This window comes from Cetorhinus maximus, chromosome 2 (assembly GCF_964194155.1).
Source record: "Cetorhinus maximus chromosome 2, sCetMax3.hap1.1, whole genome shotgun sequence".
Lineage (NCBI taxonomy): Eukaryota > Metazoa > Chordata > Chondrichthyes > Lamniformes > Cetorhinidae > Cetorhinus > Cetorhinus maximus.
In genome coordinates this window covers 172034111-172052629 of record NC_135880.1, presented here as the reverse complement: position 1 = coordinate 172052629, position 18519 = coordinate 172034111, and the positions used below count along the sequence as shown (strand labels likewise).

Below are 18519 nucleotides of genomic sequence, written 5' to 3'. Positions count from 1 at the left end.
AATAATGATAAAATTTGTAAGTTTCTCACTCTCTTATTAAACCACGGCATCCGGGTGTCAATTTGGTTAACCCCTTAAATAACAGCATTAAGCATTCTGGACAAAGCAGCCCTCTTAATTGGCACCCCATCCACCACCTTCAACATCCACTCCCTCCACCATTGATAAACAGTAGCAACAGTGTGTACCATGTACAAGGTGCACTGCAGCAATTCACTAAGGCTCCTTAGGCAGCACCTTCCAAACTTGCGTACTCTACCATCTAGAAGGACAAAGGCAGCAGATGCATGGGAATGCCATCACTTGCAAGTTCCCCTCCAAGTCACTCACCATCCTGACTTGGAACTATATTGCCGTTCCTTCACTGTCGCTGGGTCAAAATTCTGGAAGGACTAGAATATAAAAGCAGGGATGTGCTGCTGAGGCTTTATAAGGCTCTGGTCAGACCACATTTAGAATGAGCAATTTTGGGCCCCATATCTCAGGAAGGATGTGCTGGCTCTGGAGAGGGTCCAGAGGAGGTTCACAAGAATGATCCCAGGAATGAAAGGCTTAACATATGAGGAACGTTTGAGGACTCTGGGTCTATACTCAATGGAGTTTAGAAGGATGAGGGGGGATCTGATTGAAACTTACAGAATATTGAAAGGCCTGGATAGAGTGGACGTGGGGAAGATGTTTCCATTAGTAGGAGAGACTAGGACCCGAGGGCACAGCCTCAGAGTAAAGGGAAGACCTATTAGAACAGAGATGAGGAGAAGCTTCTTTAGCCAGAGAGTGGTCAATCTATGGAATTCATTGCCACAGAAGGCTGTGGAGGCCAGGTCATTGAGTGTATTTAAGACCGAGATAGATAGGTTCTTGATTGGTAAGGGGATCAAAGGTTACGGGGAGAAGGCGAGAGAATGGGGTTGAGAAACTTATCAGCCATGATTGAATGGCAGAGCAGACTCGATCGGCCGAATGGCCTAATTTCTGCTCCTATGTCTTATGGTCTTATGGTCTAACTCCCTTCCTAACGACACTTTGGGTTTTTCTACACCACATAGACTGGCAGGTGTTCAAGAAGGCAGCTCACCACCACCATCTCAAGGGCAATTAAGGATGGGGAATAAATGTTGGCCTAGCCAGCGATGCCCACATTCCAGGAATGAAAAAAAAAATGGATATTGCTTATATAAATGCTCTTTTATTAAACCCTGTTTAGCATCAATAGCTGCCTGGAGATTTTAAGTATGTTCAGCAAATTCTAACTGTGTTCTCTTTTTTTAATATATATATTTAATTCCCCCCTAACACAGGGAATCTAAAACAAGCGGGAACAGTCAGGCTGTGATGAGAAGAAATTACTTCACTCAAAGGGTTGTGAATCTTTGGAATTCTCTATCCCAGAGGGTTTTGGATGCTCCATCATCAAAACCATGGACAGGTTTTGGGTCTCTCAGACAATCAGGGAATACAGGGTGCTGGCGGGGAAGTGGAGCTGAAACCCAAGGTCAGCCATGCTAGTAGTGAATGGCAGAAAAGGCTCAATGGGCCACAAGGTCTACGCCTGCTGCTATTTCTTGTGTTCTTGTGGTAACATGAGGCACCCAGTGCATGGCAAGAAGGTCATGACAGCCATTCTACTCACAAAACATCAATGCTTCAACATGCGGTACCCCTGGGCAATGGGCTCACATTCACAGCATGCATTCACTTTAACATGGCACGTGCAGGAAACCCAAGCTGGATTCCAGTTACTGTAACTGACTTGGTCTACAGTGATTCCCCTTTAGCTTTCAAACAGTACTAATCTAAGAGACTCATCCCAAAAATGAAGTTCCTTCATCGCAATAGATCTTCTATATTCCACAACAGCATTTGTCGGTTAAAGCATCGTGTTCTTCCACTTCAGGCTATGCTGTGAGCTTACCTTGGCGATATTTAAGCAAAAGATCCCATATTCCTCGGCGGGAGTAAGGGTCAACTCCAGCAGTTGGTTCATCCAAGATGACAACTTTTGAGCCGCCAACAAACGCAAGAGCCACTGAAAGTTTACGTTGCATCCCGCCTTTTAAATAAAACAAAATTAAAGTATTAATTTCCATTTGAAGGTAAGTAACAGACAAGTGATGAATTTGAAGGCAACAACACTGTCATAAACTGCCAAGGTTTACAAGTTAAGAGAGAGTTGGGCTTCAAATTCCTCAACTGGTTCATGAATGAGGATCTAAGGCCCAAGGCAGAACCTCTGCCTATTCCAGGTTTATGCTCCTGAGCTCATGCAAAATTTCTTGTCAGGCTAATTTGCACAACAGGAGCTTTTGTTTTGTTGCCACTGGTATTCCTGTCTCAGTTATTGGGTGTGGGGAACAGGGCTTCATAGTAGCAAGTTAAGAGTTGCAGCTATCCCAACCAAAGATCTGGAAAAATTTGTCAAACGGGCAATTTCAAATATTGCCTTTTTTCCCAGTGGTAAACTCTACAATCAACAGTCATGGGGAAAGTGACCTTTTATATAGTGCTGGGCTATAGTTCCACCAGAATCAAGGCCTGGCTTCACAGCAAGATAGACGGCATTGAGGCAGGGCTGGGTGAGATTTTGGGGGGGTGATATTACCCTGACAGTCTTGCCTCTTTCACTTATGCTTACATATGGGCTCAAAAGTGCCTGCTTCCAGCTCTGGTGGAAGAGTGCAATATTAAATAAAAGGGGCAGAAACTGAAGCAGCTGGATTCCGCTCCAAATTCTTCCTCCATCTGTCAGAGAGCGGGACATCCCCAGCCTCAGAACTGAGGAATTTTCAGACTTCTGGCTCTTAATAACCCCACTCAGAAATCCCGTGAGGCTACAATTGGGATCAGCAAAATCATCTCACCACAGAGATCAAATTTGGCCTGACATCTGGTACAGTTAAAAATGCTCTGCTGAGGTTTGAGCAGAGACAACTAACACAGTATTCGGTTCTGCTCAACCTCCCTCTGCACATCACAAACACCCCTGCCCCCATTCACTGTTGATCCTTTTGGTGAGCTATCTGAAAATCCATGTCCGCAAAATAGTTGATACCTTGATGCTTTCACTTGTGAGTAAAAAAATTAAGGGTCATAAATATAAGGTAGCAACTAATAAATTTAATAAGGAACTCAGGAGAAACCACTATGCTCAGAGTAGTGGGAATGTGGAACTCACCAGCACATTGAGGCGAATAGCATAGGTACATTTAAGGGGAAGCACAAAACGGACAAAGGAATAGAGGGTTATGTTGATAAGGTGAGACAAATGTGGGAGGAGGCTTGTGTGGGGTATAAATACTAAGATGGCTGTGCTGTAAAATCCTAAACAATGCTATGTGCATTTAGTACTAAGGAAGTCCCAGGTTTAACACTGGAACTGTGATTTCACTGATCTGAATCAGGACAGCAAAAATGGCACTGCACATGGCTTTAGGGCCCTGGGTGAGGAAGGAGGAAAAAAAAAACAAAAATCAAAAAACTCCTCAAGACTCCTGCTATATGGTGGCTCCTACTATATGTGGATGTCAGGGGGGTGGTTCAGTTTACTCCTGCCTCCTAAATAGCCATCCGACAGTCACTGTCAAAGTTCACACAGAAAGAATGGTCACTTGGGCATAGTACCAGATGTTAATGACTTGTTAATTGTATTATTAAAGCTAAGGATATACAGGTGGAGGGTATTGATGTGTTGGTTACAGAGGAGGTAGACAATGTTGCATCCTGTTAATGAAACTAGTATTAAGTAAAAGGATTGGCTTCTAGTTTCCTACTTCACCATCTGGCTTTTAAATGATTTAACACCAGAGGGTACCCAGAATTTTTTTTTAAATTATCCATTCATGGGATGTGGGCATCACTAGCAAAGCCGCTGTTTATTGCCCATCCCCATTTGTCCTTGCGAAGAGGGTGGTGAGCCTTCTTCTTGAATACAACTCAGAGGTTTGCGAGGCCATTTCAAAGGGCAGCTAAGAGTCAGCCCCACTGCTTTGGAGCCACATGGGTTTGGAGTCACATATAGGCCAGAGCAGGTAAGGATAGCAGGACCCCTTCCCTAAAGGACAGGTGAGATTTTACAACAATTTGGTAATTTCAAGGTCACCATTACTGACATGAACATTTTATTCCAGACTTAGTTAACGAACCAAACTTAAATTCCCCAACTGTCATGATGGGATTTGAACTCATCTCCAGATTAATAATCCAGGCCCCGGGATTACTAGTATAATAACATTACCTTTATGCTAGGAAATCCCTGAACTAAATCCACTGAATTCTACCTTCGTGAGGGACCACTGCTTTCAGAAAAGGGAGAAAATTGGATGTGAGAGAAAATGAGACGTTCAAAGCATATAAAATATGTGGCGACGTAATGTCCAAAACTGCACAATTTGGCTCTAAATATAAAAGAAGCACTTTGACCAAAGTGAAATTTTTTTTTAAAGCGGAAAGGCAGTCTGTCTTGTTTCCATTTTGCTATTGAACTTTAATAACCTTAATGAAGGGTACCAGCAGCCAGTATAGTGAGCAACTCAGGAATTAATAACTGTGAAGCCTCTTGGCAGCAGACCTCCAACACTTCATAAAACTGACAGCTGGAACTGAGTTGGCACGTTGACTTGCATTTTGAGGAGGGAATTGCTCAAGCATACATGGTGAGGCTACAGAGTGGAACTCCAAGCCAAGCTCCAGCTTTTAGCTGAGCCAATAAATGGAGATGTCCAGTGGAGGCAGGCCAGTATACTACCTACCCACCCACAGGTGTGAGCAAAATATGTCAATGCAAAAAATATAAAACTGCTCCCTGGCAACCAAGAAGGAATATACAGCCATTGACACTTTCACCACCACAAGCCAGGAAGGATAACCAAAAGGAGAATCGCTCACGGGGAACGTTTCAATGATTGCTTTTATGCATCAGTAATGTGTAACAATGTACAACAAATAGGTAGTAAATAGCAGTCTACACAGGGGAGATATCCTGCCTCACTAACGTCCTTCATATGATTGAGTGACAACCCTACATTAAACCTTCCAGAAAGCATCTGATAAAATTCCACACAAAAGATGACTAATTCAGCTCAACGCTGTGAGAATTCATAGGATTATTCAGAAAATACCACGTAGATGCAGGTCATTCAGCCCAACCGTTGCATGCCAGCATTTTTTTAAAAATTCATTCATGGAATGTGTGCATCTCTGGCTAGGCCAGCACTTATTGTCCATCCCTAACTGCTCTCGAGGTGGTGGTGGTGAGCTGCCTTCAGTGACAACTAAGTGGCCCATTTCAGAGGGCAGTTAAGAGTCAACCATGTTGCTGTGGTCTGGAGTCACGTGTAGGCCAGACCGGTTAAGAGTGGCAGATTTCCTCCCCCGAAGGACATTAGTGAGCCAGATGAGTTCTACGACAATCCGGTAGCTTCATGGTCACCATTACCAATACTAAGATTTTGTTTAATTAACCGAATTTAAGTTTCCCCTAGCTGCCATGGTGACATTTGAACTCATGGGCAGGATTTTCCGGTCGTTGGGTGGGTGCGGCAGGCAGGCCAGGGAGCGGCTGCGAAATGGTCCACCACACGCAATCAGGCTCCGACCGCGATTTCACACTGGCTGGCCAATTAACAACCAGCCAGTGTAAAAGACGCGCTGAGGAGCTCAGCGCTGCCGGGGTGCGGGGGAGGAGGGCAAGTGCAAAAGTCTGGGCATGCGTGGGGGGAGCGCGCACTGAAAGCTTCCTGAAGTCACAGAGCTGCCTGAGGGAGCTGAACAATTGTACAATCAAAAAGAATGATTTTAAAAACGTTAAAAACATGTCCCAACAAAGAACTCAGTAACAAAAGCAGAAACATATTAAAAATTGTCCAGAAACTTTTATTTTTTAAAATCATTGTTGGAAACCTCATCCCCTGAGGTTTCATAAAAAATGCTAATGGCCTCCTGGCCGATTCACCCACCCACCAACCTTAAGGTTGGACGGGCAGTTTTTAAAAATCGCACGCCCGTCGACCGAAATATTTCACAAGTGCTCGATGACATCGGGATGCTCGCCCAACGACTGGAATCGGTCATCACACGCTATTTTACGCCTGATCGGGTCAGGCGCGCCCCCGCCCACAGAACGTAAAATCCTGCCCCATGTCTCTGCAGATTATTAGTCCAGACCACTGGATTACTCAACTACTATAACCGCCATTCTATCATTCAGTCCATTTCTGCTCCATATGAAACTCCTCCCGCCTGACTTTATCTAAACCCGTCTGCATATCCTCCTATTTATTTTCCCCCCATGTAATTATCCAGCTTCCCAATAAATGCATCTATGATATCCATCTCAACTACTCCGTGTGGTAGTGATTTCTGCATTCGAACCACTCTGAGTAAAGACTTTTCTCCCGAATTCTCAATAGGGTTTATTGGTGACCATCTTACATTTCTCGCCCTTAGTTTTGGATTCCCCAACAAATGGAAACAACTTGCCCTATCAATCCCCTTCTTTTCCAGAGGAAAGAGGTCCAGCCTGTTCAGTCTTTCCAGGGTAAAATGTGGCTACAAATAAAAACGTGGCTGAAAAGGGTATAGGGAAATGGGCACTAGAGGGACAAGGCAGGGATAGAGGTACTGATTTGGCTGCCCCTTAGCTCAGGTGTTGGGACCGTTACTCTTTCTAATTACAGCAATGGCTTAGGATATGAAACTCAGTGCAAACTGGTTACATTTACAAATAATATCAAACCAGGGAGGATGGTGGAATTGAACAAAGCAGCACAGAAACTACAGAATAAGTATTTTTTTAAAAAATGGGACAACGAAATTGAAAGCAGTGTAAAGTACGACACAGTGGGAAGGAAGATGTGCAGCACACGTGCTTCACGAGTGGTGTTGACATAGAGATGGATGAAATTGCAATATTGAATAGGAACTATCAACAAAGCCAGCAGAACGTTGAACTACACAGCTATAACAGTAGTGACCAACCTGTACAATGCTCTGGTCAGACCATACCTTGAGTACTGTGTCCAGTTCTGGTCACTTAGAAACAAGAAGGAGCTTGAAGCACTGGAGGCAGTGCAGAGAAGAGCGCTGAGACTGAGCCACAAAGTGCCAGGATTCAGAGTTATGAGGAAAGATTGGAGAAAATCAGGCTCTTTAGCCTGGAAAAGAAGCATCTGAGAGGTAGTCTTATTGAGGTATATAAGATGTTAAATGGCATCAAATTTCTTAAATCCAGAACGCTACTTTAAATTAAGCAGTGAGCGTCGGACATTGGGGCAAAGGTTCAAACTAGTAAAAGTAACTTTAATTCTGTTATCAACAACAACTTGCATTTTACATAGTGTCTTTAATGTAGTAAAACATCCCAATGTGCTTTACAGCAAAATCTGACACTGAGCCACATTAGGAGATATTAGGGCCGATGGGCAAAAGCTTGGTCAAAGAGATAGTTTTTAAGAAGCATCTTAAAGGAGGACAGATAGAAGCTCTTCCTCATACAACTGAGTGAAGATTTTTTTTTCAAACAGAAAAGCCAATTAACGAGTTATCCGGTAGAAAGGTCAATGAGCCAATTGGATTAGTATTGTTTGAGTGTCCTTGTCTGGTACAGAAGGATGACTCACCTGAAAGTTTGTTGGTTGTTTCTTTGCGTTTGCTAGGCAGCCCCACATCCAAGACCATCTGCTCCACCTCCGCCTTCACCTCTTTCCTTGACAATCCCTTTAGCCGTGCATAGAACCAAACATGTTCCTCGACAGTAAGCCTTAAAAAATCAGAACAGTCTTCAGTTACAAGGCATCTGACTGAACATTTACTTTCAATGTACGTCAATAAATACAGGGGGAAAAAACAGGATCAGGCACTGTTGGAGAGCTAGAGGTTATATTTTGATAGCAGTGTAGAGTTTAGCCCTCCAAACACTCATGATCCATACATGAGCTTGCTAATCAAGCAACACCAAACACTTAAAGCCACACAAACTCTTCATTTCAGCTGAGGGGAGGGAGGCAATGTCAGCCTTGCATATGTCACAGTAACCTGCAGTGATCAGCAGAAGCTACACAAGAAAACAAGATGGCTTCCCGCCCTCCTGCTCGAGGTAATCTGCAATTAAAGGAGAGCTAACAGGAGATAACAGAGATAACAAAGGGGTCTTATGAGGAAATAAAGATACAAAATGCAGCACTTTTATATATTTGCTTTTTTTAATCTGGTTTTCAGCTCGCAAGACTGGGTTGGCCTCTCATTCCCTTCAACCACCAGGTACACTGGTTCCCACCTCCAGATTGACCACAGGACTTCCCACTGCTAAATTTATCATTGTTACACCCACTTTACCTCATACAACAGGTGCACTCATTTTGAATCTAAACCCTAATGGCTCCAGTGCTTGGAATGAGGAAAGAAAGCGTGAGAGAGAGGGCAAATGTTTGTGGGGGTGTAGCCAGTCAGTGGGGATGAAGGTGAGGGAATATTTTACAAATCCCTTGACTATCTCTGAGGATCTGGGATGCTTCTGGGTGTGGTGGAGACCATACACGCGGCCTGTAGAGGGCTGGGCTAAATTGGTTTTTTTGTATCACGCCCACACTCCCACCTTTCACTTCCAACTATTCTGAAAGCTCACACCCTTGCTGTGTTACAGGATCACAGGTACTAACATCCCTCAGCAAAGCAGTCATAACTTCATTCTGTCAAACATGACAGTTTTAGCTAGTTAATCCAATACTGAGGAAATAACAGACAATACTAATCCTGTTTTTGTAAGCATGAGTCACTAGATTGTCCTCAGAGGTAGAAAACCATTAGCCCAAGAATGCAGATGCCAATTGTTACACCCAATCACCATCCTACTGAGATTAGCACAGGCTGAGAATCAGGTCTGGAAACCTCAAGGTCTGTGTGGTTCCTTTGTACTTTTTATGGTATTAAAACTTCAACAATTTAAGCAAATTATTATATGCTGTATGTGGTTGTAGTCTTGTGACTTACACGAGTCAAGTGTGATTTTCTAACAACACAGGCACATGTTGCATCATTATTTGGGATTTATAGCAAAGCTATCACTGAGTACTGTCTCACCCTTACCACATATTAGTCTCCAATGTCTGGTCTTATGGTACTGGTTTCAGCCAGCATTACTTTGTAGAGAAATCTCTGGAGCATAGTGTTAGCTGGGTAATGGGGGAAGTTGGGGGAGCGGGGGTGTTGGCATCTGAAAATGACTTTAGACGACATTACAAGATAAAGAGACTGAAATGGAAATACAACAGAAGCTTTCAGGTATGTTCAGTGAGGCGAACTACTTCAGCGAGTCTGCACTGACTGCAGCATTCGCATATATTATACAATGAGCAACGGGACCATTCTATAAATGAAAAAGCTGCTCGGAATTCACTGACAGAGCTTCCCAGCTGCACTTACATGTCAAAAAGGACATTGTGTTGCGGGCACACCCCCAGGCTTTGCCGAATGGAATCCAAGTCGGAACAGATATCTTTTCCCAGGATATAGGCAGTCCCAGAGGTGGGCGGGAACAATCCTGTCAAGATTGACCTGCCAAAGAAGGGTTAGCAATATTACAAGTTGTATAAAACCACAGTTAGGCTCAAAAAGTCACTTTTCACAAAATCTATAGCTGATAACACACATAAAACCCAAGCCTTTTGAGTGGAGCCAGTTTAATCCCCATATATTCTTGTTTGTTTTTATTCTGGGATTTGTCACAAAGGTTTCCAATATGAAGAGCTAGCTGGATTTTAGGGGCACTGAGTTCCTCGCCCCACCCTCCCACTTAAAGGTTAGTTGGGAGCACCCCCCACAAGCAAGCCAGCTGCCCCACAGCCATTTTGTGCTCGGCTAAGTGCAAGTCCTCCACCCCCAACTGAGGAGGACGTCCCGCCTTAGAGAGCTCCCGGCTAATCCAATTGGCCGGCAGCTCTGTCTTCCCAGAGGCACCAGGTTCGAGCGGTGGCCACTGCTGGGACGACAGGCAGGCCCTGAAGAGGAGAAGGTTATGGAGGCTGAACTGACTTAAGTCCGATGTATTGGTGGGCCCTGGCTAGCAGGCCTCAGTGAGGAGAGGTGAGGGGCCAGGTTTGAGAGGACTTGGGGGAGGGTTAAAGGGGGAGTGGAATGGGGAATGAACGTGTATGGGGGAGTGCCTCCGATGGGCATGGGGGTGCCACATGAAGGAGGCTCCCCCTCCCTTGCCTGACGCCAGCTCACCCAGTAAAAGCTGCCAGGCTACCCGCTTGGCATTGGCCTCCCGCTGAGGGTAAAATAGTGGCAGCGACAGGATGAGGCACTTCAGTGGTCAATAATTTGCCATTTAAGGACCTCAATAGTCCCAAGAGGGACACTTGATGCCTCCACCAACCCCGTAAAAGGGGAGAGAGATAGGGGGTGGGTGTGTAGGTGAGAGGAAGGCTGCATGCCCACCTGCCTTCAAACGCATCAGGGGGGGAGAGCATAAAATCCAGCCCCAAGCTCTAAGGAAACAAAAATTGGGAGTGATGGATAACAGGTTACCAACTCGCTATCCCTCAATATACGGTAACACACAAAGTCAAGATCTACACCTCTTGAGAGGTTTTTGTGACATGTTCTGGGACCGTACATAAATACAAACTTTGATTGTACTGAACCCAAAAATTGCTTTAATCTAGCTCTGGTCATAAAGTGACTGGCCAGTTCTCGTTCCTCGCACAGTCTCCTTACATAGTGGTAGTTTTGCCAGCTCCATTATGTCCCAGGAAAGAGGTGATTTGTCCTTCATAAAAGCTGAGACTGAGCCCATCAACTGCCAGCTTCTTGCCATTGCGATAAATTTTGACCAGGTTTTGAATGGAGACACCCAGTTTAAGGTGACTTGGCTCCTCTTCCACACAGACTGAAAAAGAGAAAAAAAGAAAGTCGAGAAAGTCACACAAGAGGCCTTGCTCCGAAATTCATCCAACCCAATATCTACCAAACAAAACAACAAAATACTGGGGATGCTGGAAACTTAAATAAAATCAGAAATTGCAGGAAATGCTTGGCATGTCAGGCAGTGTCTCTGCTGAGAGAAGCAGAATTCTCATGAAAGAACATTGCGTGGTTGTTTGACAGTACAGAACTTGAAAATTGCGGGGAAAAAAAGACTTTTTCTGTCTTGCACTCATCAGGACAATTCGCAAGAATACCAATGTAAGGGAAAACAACAAATTTATACTGTCTGATATTACATCAACACTCTCTTCTCATACAATGTAAATTGGTATTCTTGCAAATTGTCCTGATGAGCATAAGACAAAAAGCTTTGACAAAGAAAAGTTTCTTTTTTCAGCAATACTAAAGGACATTGACCTGAAACATCGAGCTGGATTTCAGCCCCCGCCAGGCTGAATTCAGAGGCAGATGGAGGTTGAAAATCCAGCCTGAATTTTCCAGTTGACCTCCAGTTTTCCCACACTGGAGGGAGCCAGTTTAGGTGCCTGGAGGGCAGGCAGCCACCATCAAGCTCAGGGGCCACGGCAGGCATAGAGGCCTGTCTTCCCTACCTAGGTGCAAGAGCAGCCATAGACCACCCTGTTGAGGGCCTTCCACATCCCCCTTCCCCACCCCACCCCACCCTACCTGACACAGTGGTGGGCTAGCTACTGAATCCATTTTCTTAATTAAAGATGTATAGAGGTTGGAGAGAAGTTGCCTCCATGTTGAAGTGCCCCCTCAGCTACTTACCTTCCGCCACAGCCTGTTGCTCCTCTCAAGCTGGAAGGCCTCTGATTGGCTCACCAGCTTTGAGAGCCCACTCACCACCCATAATTAAGCAGAAAACCTGCCCTCATGCCAATGAAGCGAGTGCCCTGAGAAAACCCCAAAGTGTGGCTGTTTCCCCGGGAGGTGGGCTTAGCAACTGGAAGCTCCTGTTTCCTGCCCCCAGTGGGGAAAATCCAGCCCGTTAACTCTGTATCTCTCTCCACAGATGCTTCCTGACCCACTGAGTGTTTTCCAGCATTTTCTGCATTTACTAAACTCAAGAAGCCTGTGCCACTGAACAGAATATCCAGCTTTGAAGAATCCATGGACATTTATCTCTGTTCACTTATGTTGGCCTCTACACATCTATATGGGAATATAGCACACCGGAAAGGAAAACAGAAGCAAAAATCAATTAAACTTTATGACACCAAGAGGCACTTGATGGGGTCTTGAGCTTATCTGCAGTTTGGAAGGATTTTCCTTGCACTTCAGTAAGTGAAATGTGACATTTCTTGCCCTTTTTTAAAATATTCATTCATGGGATGTGGGTATCGCTGGCTAGGTCAGCATTTACTGCCCTTCCCTAATTGCCCTCATTCAGAGGGCACTTAAGAGTCAACCACATTGCTGTCGGTCTGGAGTCACATGTAGGCCAGCAGATTTCCTTCCCTAAAGGACATTCGTGAACCAGATGGTTTTTTTTTCCAACTATCAACAATGGTTTCGTGGTCATCATCAGACTTTTAATTCCAGGTTTTTATTGAATTCAAATTCCACCATCTGCCGTGGTGGGATTCGAACCCAGGTCCCCAGAGCACTACCCTGGGGTCTCTGGAATACCAGTCCAGTGACAATACCACCACGCCACTGCCTTCCTTAACAGAAATATTAACTCTATGCAAAAAAAGAAAGGTAAAATAGCAGAACAGAAAGGTCATATCTGAATCCATGAAGCATTCACTGCTAAAATCACGAACTGTCAGTTCTGGAACATGCTGGTAAATTTTGGACTCACGGGAAAATCAACAGCAAATTCTTCAAAGGGTGGAGGGGGCTGAATATAAAACAGAAAATGATCACACTCCTCACCATTTTTTTACATTTCCAGGTGATGCTTATGAGAGTACAGGATTGCCTGAAACCCGCATGACACAGCGTACTCCGTTCCCCTGGCAACACTGAAGCTCGAGAAAGGAGCAGCAGATTCCAGCACCCCAGGATCGTTTCCTAATGCATTCTCGGGCATATCACTTATTTTAATCAGCGTTTGAAATAAATTCTCCAAGCGAAATATGGAAACGCTATTTAAAGAAAAGCTCAGCAGCAGCTAAAAAAAATAATCTTGCAGACACATCCTTCATTTCAAAGAATATTCTCTGGCACTTACTCTGCGAATTTGCGTTCCTAGCAGATGGAGTCTGCTTAATGTTCTGAACCGTGTCTCCACACCAATAGGATTTGGTGAAAGGAAAATACCATGGTTTGGGAATGCCATATTGACCTGGATAACAAACAGGACACAGAGAATTATAGAAAAGGGAAGGTGAACACTGTGCTCCATCACTGAAAATCCAACTTCCTTGATTCATATTATACGCTGGCTAAAATTGGAATAGCATTCTAAACTGACCCGCTTTCCAGACCAGACAGTTGCTGAGTATATAAATACCTACACTCTACGTGGCCTCCATGAAGCAGAACTTTCCAAATGTCTATGGAAGCCCAATACTTAGTAAAGGTTTTATCTGCACTTCACAGAATGTTAGAAAGTGTCAACGGGAGAAATTTTGACTTTAGATGATGAGCAAATGAAAACTGGGAGAAATGTTTAAATGTTGAATCAGTAGTGCCCATTTTATCGAAAGTCAAAAGGCCTCCATTGTCTCCAATAAGACCAAATAATCTAATATGTTAGTCTGGGGCAGGAGTAATGCATCACCTCCAGTATCATGGCTGGATGTGTGTTACAAAAATGCTCCATCTATTTGAATCTGGGGTTTTCCACAATCCTCTACCCCGGCCTTAGAGATAATAGATTGAAAAGCTTGAAGCTGGCCTAGTCAGCCACATACGCTGAGTACTCTGTTTCCTGTGAAACCAGAGAAGGCTTCCGTATACACATGAAACATTATTCAGCTGCACCACTGCAAGTTCACATATTCTGCCAGGACCAATAAGGCAGAGTGGTTGAGCACAGATCCTCTCTCACATATTCTGCCAGGACCAATAAGGTAGCGTGGCTGAGCGCAGATCGTCTCTCACATATTCTGCTAGGGCCAGTGAGACAGAGTGGCTGAGTACAGATCCTTTCTCATGTATTCTGCCAAGACCAATAAGTCAGAATGGCTGAGGCCAGATCCTCTCTCTTCTACTCTGCCAATTACAGGGTGGATAGAGAAAAATTACATTCCTCTAGTGGGGGAGTTCAGAACAAGGGAGCATAACATTAAAGTTAGAGCTAGGCCATTCAGGGGAGATGACAGGAAGCACTTCACAAAAAAACAGTGGGAATCTCAAACTCTTCCACCCCACCTCCTCCCAACCCCTCAAAAAGCTATTGAGGCTGGAGCTCAATTGAAAATTTAAAAACTAGGATTGATAGGTTTTTTTTTTGGCAAAATTAGTAAGGGTTATGGAATGAAAACGGGCAGATGAAGATACGGATCAGCCTTAATCTAACTGAACGGTGTTAGAGGCTCGAATGCTGAATGGCCTATTCCTGTTCCTATTTTCCTTTTGAAGGCATGGCTACATTGGAATTGTGCAATTATTTACCTCATTGTTTACCCTAGTGAACTACCCAACCTGTTCAACTCTGATGAGGAATGACTCCAGTCTCACTATCCAACTAATCCACCCAACTGTGAAGAACTCATTAGTTGTATTAAACTGTCAATATGGGCACCGTGTAACCTTTTTAATTCACTCACAGGATGTAGGTGTTGCTGGCAGGGCCAGGATTTATTGCCTACCCATAGTTGCCTCTTGACCAGGTGGTGGTGAGCCGCTTCCTTAAATACCACTGAGTGGCTTGCTAGGCCATTTTAGGGAGCAGCTAAGAGTCACATGTAGGCCAGACCGGGTAAGGATGGCAGATTTTCTTCCTTAAAGGGCATTAGTGAGCCTGATGGGTTTTTATGACAGTCCAGTAGTTTCATGGTCACCATTACTCTATTATTTATCATATTTATTTAATTAACTGAATTTAAATTCCCCAGCTAGCATGATGGGATTTTAACTCATATACTAGTCCAGTAATATTACCAATTTGCTACTTTATCCTAAACCTGCAAACAGCCTTGATTATTTTTCAAGCTGCATACCATGATAGGACAAAGTCTTGACCAAAATGCTGGCGATTGGTAATCCTCCCTTCAATAGCACCCGGAGACCAGCATTCTTCAAGTGACTGGGATTGATTTTATGCACAAAATTTGCATTATGTAACCATCTTCCACTCACTGCATTTTGCCAAAGAAGTAGTTCTGCTTTTTTCAGGAGACATGAGTTTTGTGTGCTGTAGTAGGTAGTGACTCAAAGTAAATAGACTCTATTTGCTTTAAGAGAGACTATTTGCTGTAAAATAAACTCCATTTGTTGTAAGTCCTGAAGTAAGCCCTTTTCCACCTCCAATTCACTGGGTAATACAGTGGTGTGAATAATCACTACATTTTTGTAGCGTACAATAACATGCACACTTTCTTTCACAACTCAATAACTGTAAGAGAATAAAAAAGTGTTTTGAGGGAAGAAAGTACTTCACACAGTGATATTAACAGATCCAGTCATCTCACTTTTTTACTGCGATGATAAGGTTGTTCATTTTGTCATTATTTTCTATACCTGGAAAAACTGCCTCAATGTACCAGGTTAGGACTCCGTAGAGGAACGTGTCGACTATCATGAGGACAATGGAGGTGGTGATGTTGTACTCATCGCCTTTTGATGGACTTGAGAAGAGGTTATGCCACTGGACTCCAATTCCCTGCTCCTCGAACTGGGCAAAATAGTCAAAGCCAAAGCCAAATGCGACTGGGGATAGCAGACTCTGTGAATGCAATAAGACATTGGAATTGGGAGAGGCAACCAGTGAAAAATAACAATTGCCATCCCTACTTGCGGTTGTGGTAATTATTTTTATCCCCAGGGTAATAATGGTGAGGAGCTCCTGTGTAAATCTGAACCACAAATAATCTGAAGCACAACTACAGTCACCAGGGAGAATCTCAAAAAACATTTTTAACATCATGGGTTCAAGCCCACTCCAGAGGCCTGAGTATATAGTTTTGAGCCTGGCACTGCAGTGTAGTACTGCAGGAGTACTGCATTGTAAGAGGTACCATGATGAGGCCCTGTTTGCCCTTCTGGGGCATAAAGAATCTCATTGCCAATATTTATCCTTCAACCTACGTCACTGAGAAACAGATTATTTAGTCATCATCTCATGGCTGTTTGTGGGAGTTTGCAGTGTGCCAACTGGTAGGTGCATTTCCCACATTACAGAAGTGACTGCACTTCAAAATGTACTTCATTGGCTGTAAAGCGCTTTGGAGCATTGTGAAGTTGTGAAGACATGATATAAATTCAAGTCTTTTTTTTAAGTTTAGTGACAAGCACAGTCCTTTTTAATTTGCTTTAAACATAAATGAATAACGTTGGGTTGGGTGAGAAGGCATAGGGTGTGGCAGCTGCCATACTGGCAACATGGACATGGATTTGTGAACATCATTCTCAAGAGCCAAATTACACCATCAAGAAAATCAGCTTTGTGTTAACACCCTTAACGACGATTCATTCACACGTTATGAAAGTAAAATGAAGCTTCATGGGAGTGCTGTCATGAATTAACATGCTGTGTGCCATTAAAGAAAGATGTGCTCATTATAAATTGGGCACATCTTGCAAAGTCTATTGTTGACTTGGGCCAATAATTTCCAATTTTAGACAAAGGTAGCATGGGGCCTGCAGAACAGAACCAAGGGTACTGCCACTAAACTCAGACGCTCATGCGCAGCCTTCATAAGCGTGTGGCGCAATTGTTGGTGCAAAGTTGTCGGAACTGTATTCTGCGCCTGGTCCTTGCTTCTCTTGATTTGGGGATGCTTGTAGCAGAAGCTGAGCCCATGACATTGAGCAAGTTGTAAAATTAATCCCCAGGGCCTTGAGCAACACAGAATTTTGTAACCCAGTTGTGGAGCTAGCTGCTGAATGGCCTACTTACAGCAACGATTTTGACCGGATAGGTAATATACTCCTGCCAGGCCATACAGAGCACGTATGGGAGATACAGGGTGAAGTAGATGATCCCTCCACAGGCTGCTGCCAGGTTAGCCTTTGAGAACATGGTGCTGATCAAAAAGCACTGTAAGATGGTTACCACCCCAAAAACAGCAAGGAACGAGAAGACAGCAATGGGATTACTGTAAGGCAGGATGTTTCCTTCCTGAAAGAACGGGGGACAGAAATCATCATTTCATTTAAATAATGCTTTAAACCAAACTTTGAGAAGCATTAAACCAACAAAATCTAAATTAGAACTGTTCTAAAACTGGTTGCGGTGAAACTAAATTTCACATTCTGATACCGAGGTGAAGTCTGCATCATAAACTGTGTCATCTTATACATGCCGAACTTCTGCCACAAAACAAAATGATTGCAGGTTTAAAGGACTCATATGTTTATATAAACTGCAAAGCTATATGTTTTCAAGTTAAAATCCAACATGAACTTAGGTGGCAGAGATATGAGACAACGCATCAGCCACTGAATCAAACATTAGTTGGAACATCTTTGTATTCAAATCAAAGTTAATGGTATCAGTTGGGCCTCAACAGTAGCACTCTTGTGGTAGCCTCTGAGGCAGAAGACGATAGGTATTTTCCCAATCCAAAGACTTGAGCACAGAAGGCTGACATTCTCAGTGAAGTACTGAGGGAGTGCCGCATTACCGCGGTGCCGTCTTTCATGAGAGATTGTAAACTGAGGCCCTGCCCGTCCTCTCAGGTGGATGCAAAAGCTCTCCCCGCACTATTTCAAAGAAGCGTAGAGGAGTTCTTGTGTGTGTTCAGGCCAATATTTATTTTTCGAAGTCAGATTACCCGCCATTATCAGATTTCTGTTTGTGGGATCTTACTGGGTGCAGACGGGTGCCACGTTTCCCAAATGACAACAGTGCCACACCTCAAAAGTATTTCATTGGCTGTAAAACAAGTTAGAGCATCCAGAGGTTGTGAATATTTTGTGTTTTTGATCGACAAGGGAGTCGAGGGTTATGGGGGACAGGCAGGAAAGTGGAGTTAAGGCCACAGTCAGATCAGCCATGATCTTATCGAATGGCGGAGCAGGTTCGATGGGCCAAGTGGCCTACTCCTCCTCCTATTTCTTATGATCTTGCATTTTTAATTTCCGATTTTTTGAGTTACTTTGTACCTTTCCCGCAAAATCCCTGAAGAAACCTGGTCACATACTTTGATTGGACAAAGGGAACCTTTGGTTTTTTTCTCTCAAACAATCTTCAGGAATGTAACTGGGGAAATCTCCGGGAATTTTCCTACTCTGTCAACGGTCTCTTCAGCAGCCCTTTGGAAGAAAGCTCTTTTGCAACAGGTGAATGTGGATCCTGCCTAGCGATCTGACGACAGGTCAGGAGAAACAGCAGGGACATTCATCCCCACAGTCATTTTCAACCACGCGCAAACCTCTACTGACACTAGTGGAATTCCAGAAACTTCTACATGGGAAAATGACGGTCACTTCACTTGGTTAACAATATTTCAGTATGGT

The 18519-nt window shown here is 43.9% G+C and overlaps 1 protein-coding gene across 1 annotated transcript in view; it reads right to left on the bottom strand.

Annotated features, from left to right (window-relative positions):
- The window catches only part of LOC144699678 (phospholipid-transporting ATPase ABCA1-like), a 159556-nt gene that overhangs the window by 50793 nt on the left and 90244 nt on the right, over positions 1-18519 (bottom strand). The window contains exons 16-22 of the mRNA XM_078570819.1: positions 16958-17179; positions 15580-15784; positions 13124-13237; positions 10714-10885; positions 9418-9549; positions 7617-7756; positions 1916-2053 (exon numbers count right to left, since the gene is read on the bottom strand). Of these exons, the coding sequence (XP_078426945.1) occupies positions 1916-2053; positions 7617-7756; positions 9418-9549; positions 10714-10885; positions 13124-13237; positions 15580-15784; positions 16958-17179 (1123 nt within the window). The remainder of the gene's footprint in view (positions 1-1915; positions 2054-7616; positions 7757-9417; positions 9550-10713; positions 10886-13123; positions 13238-15579; positions 15785-16957; positions 17180-18519) is intronic.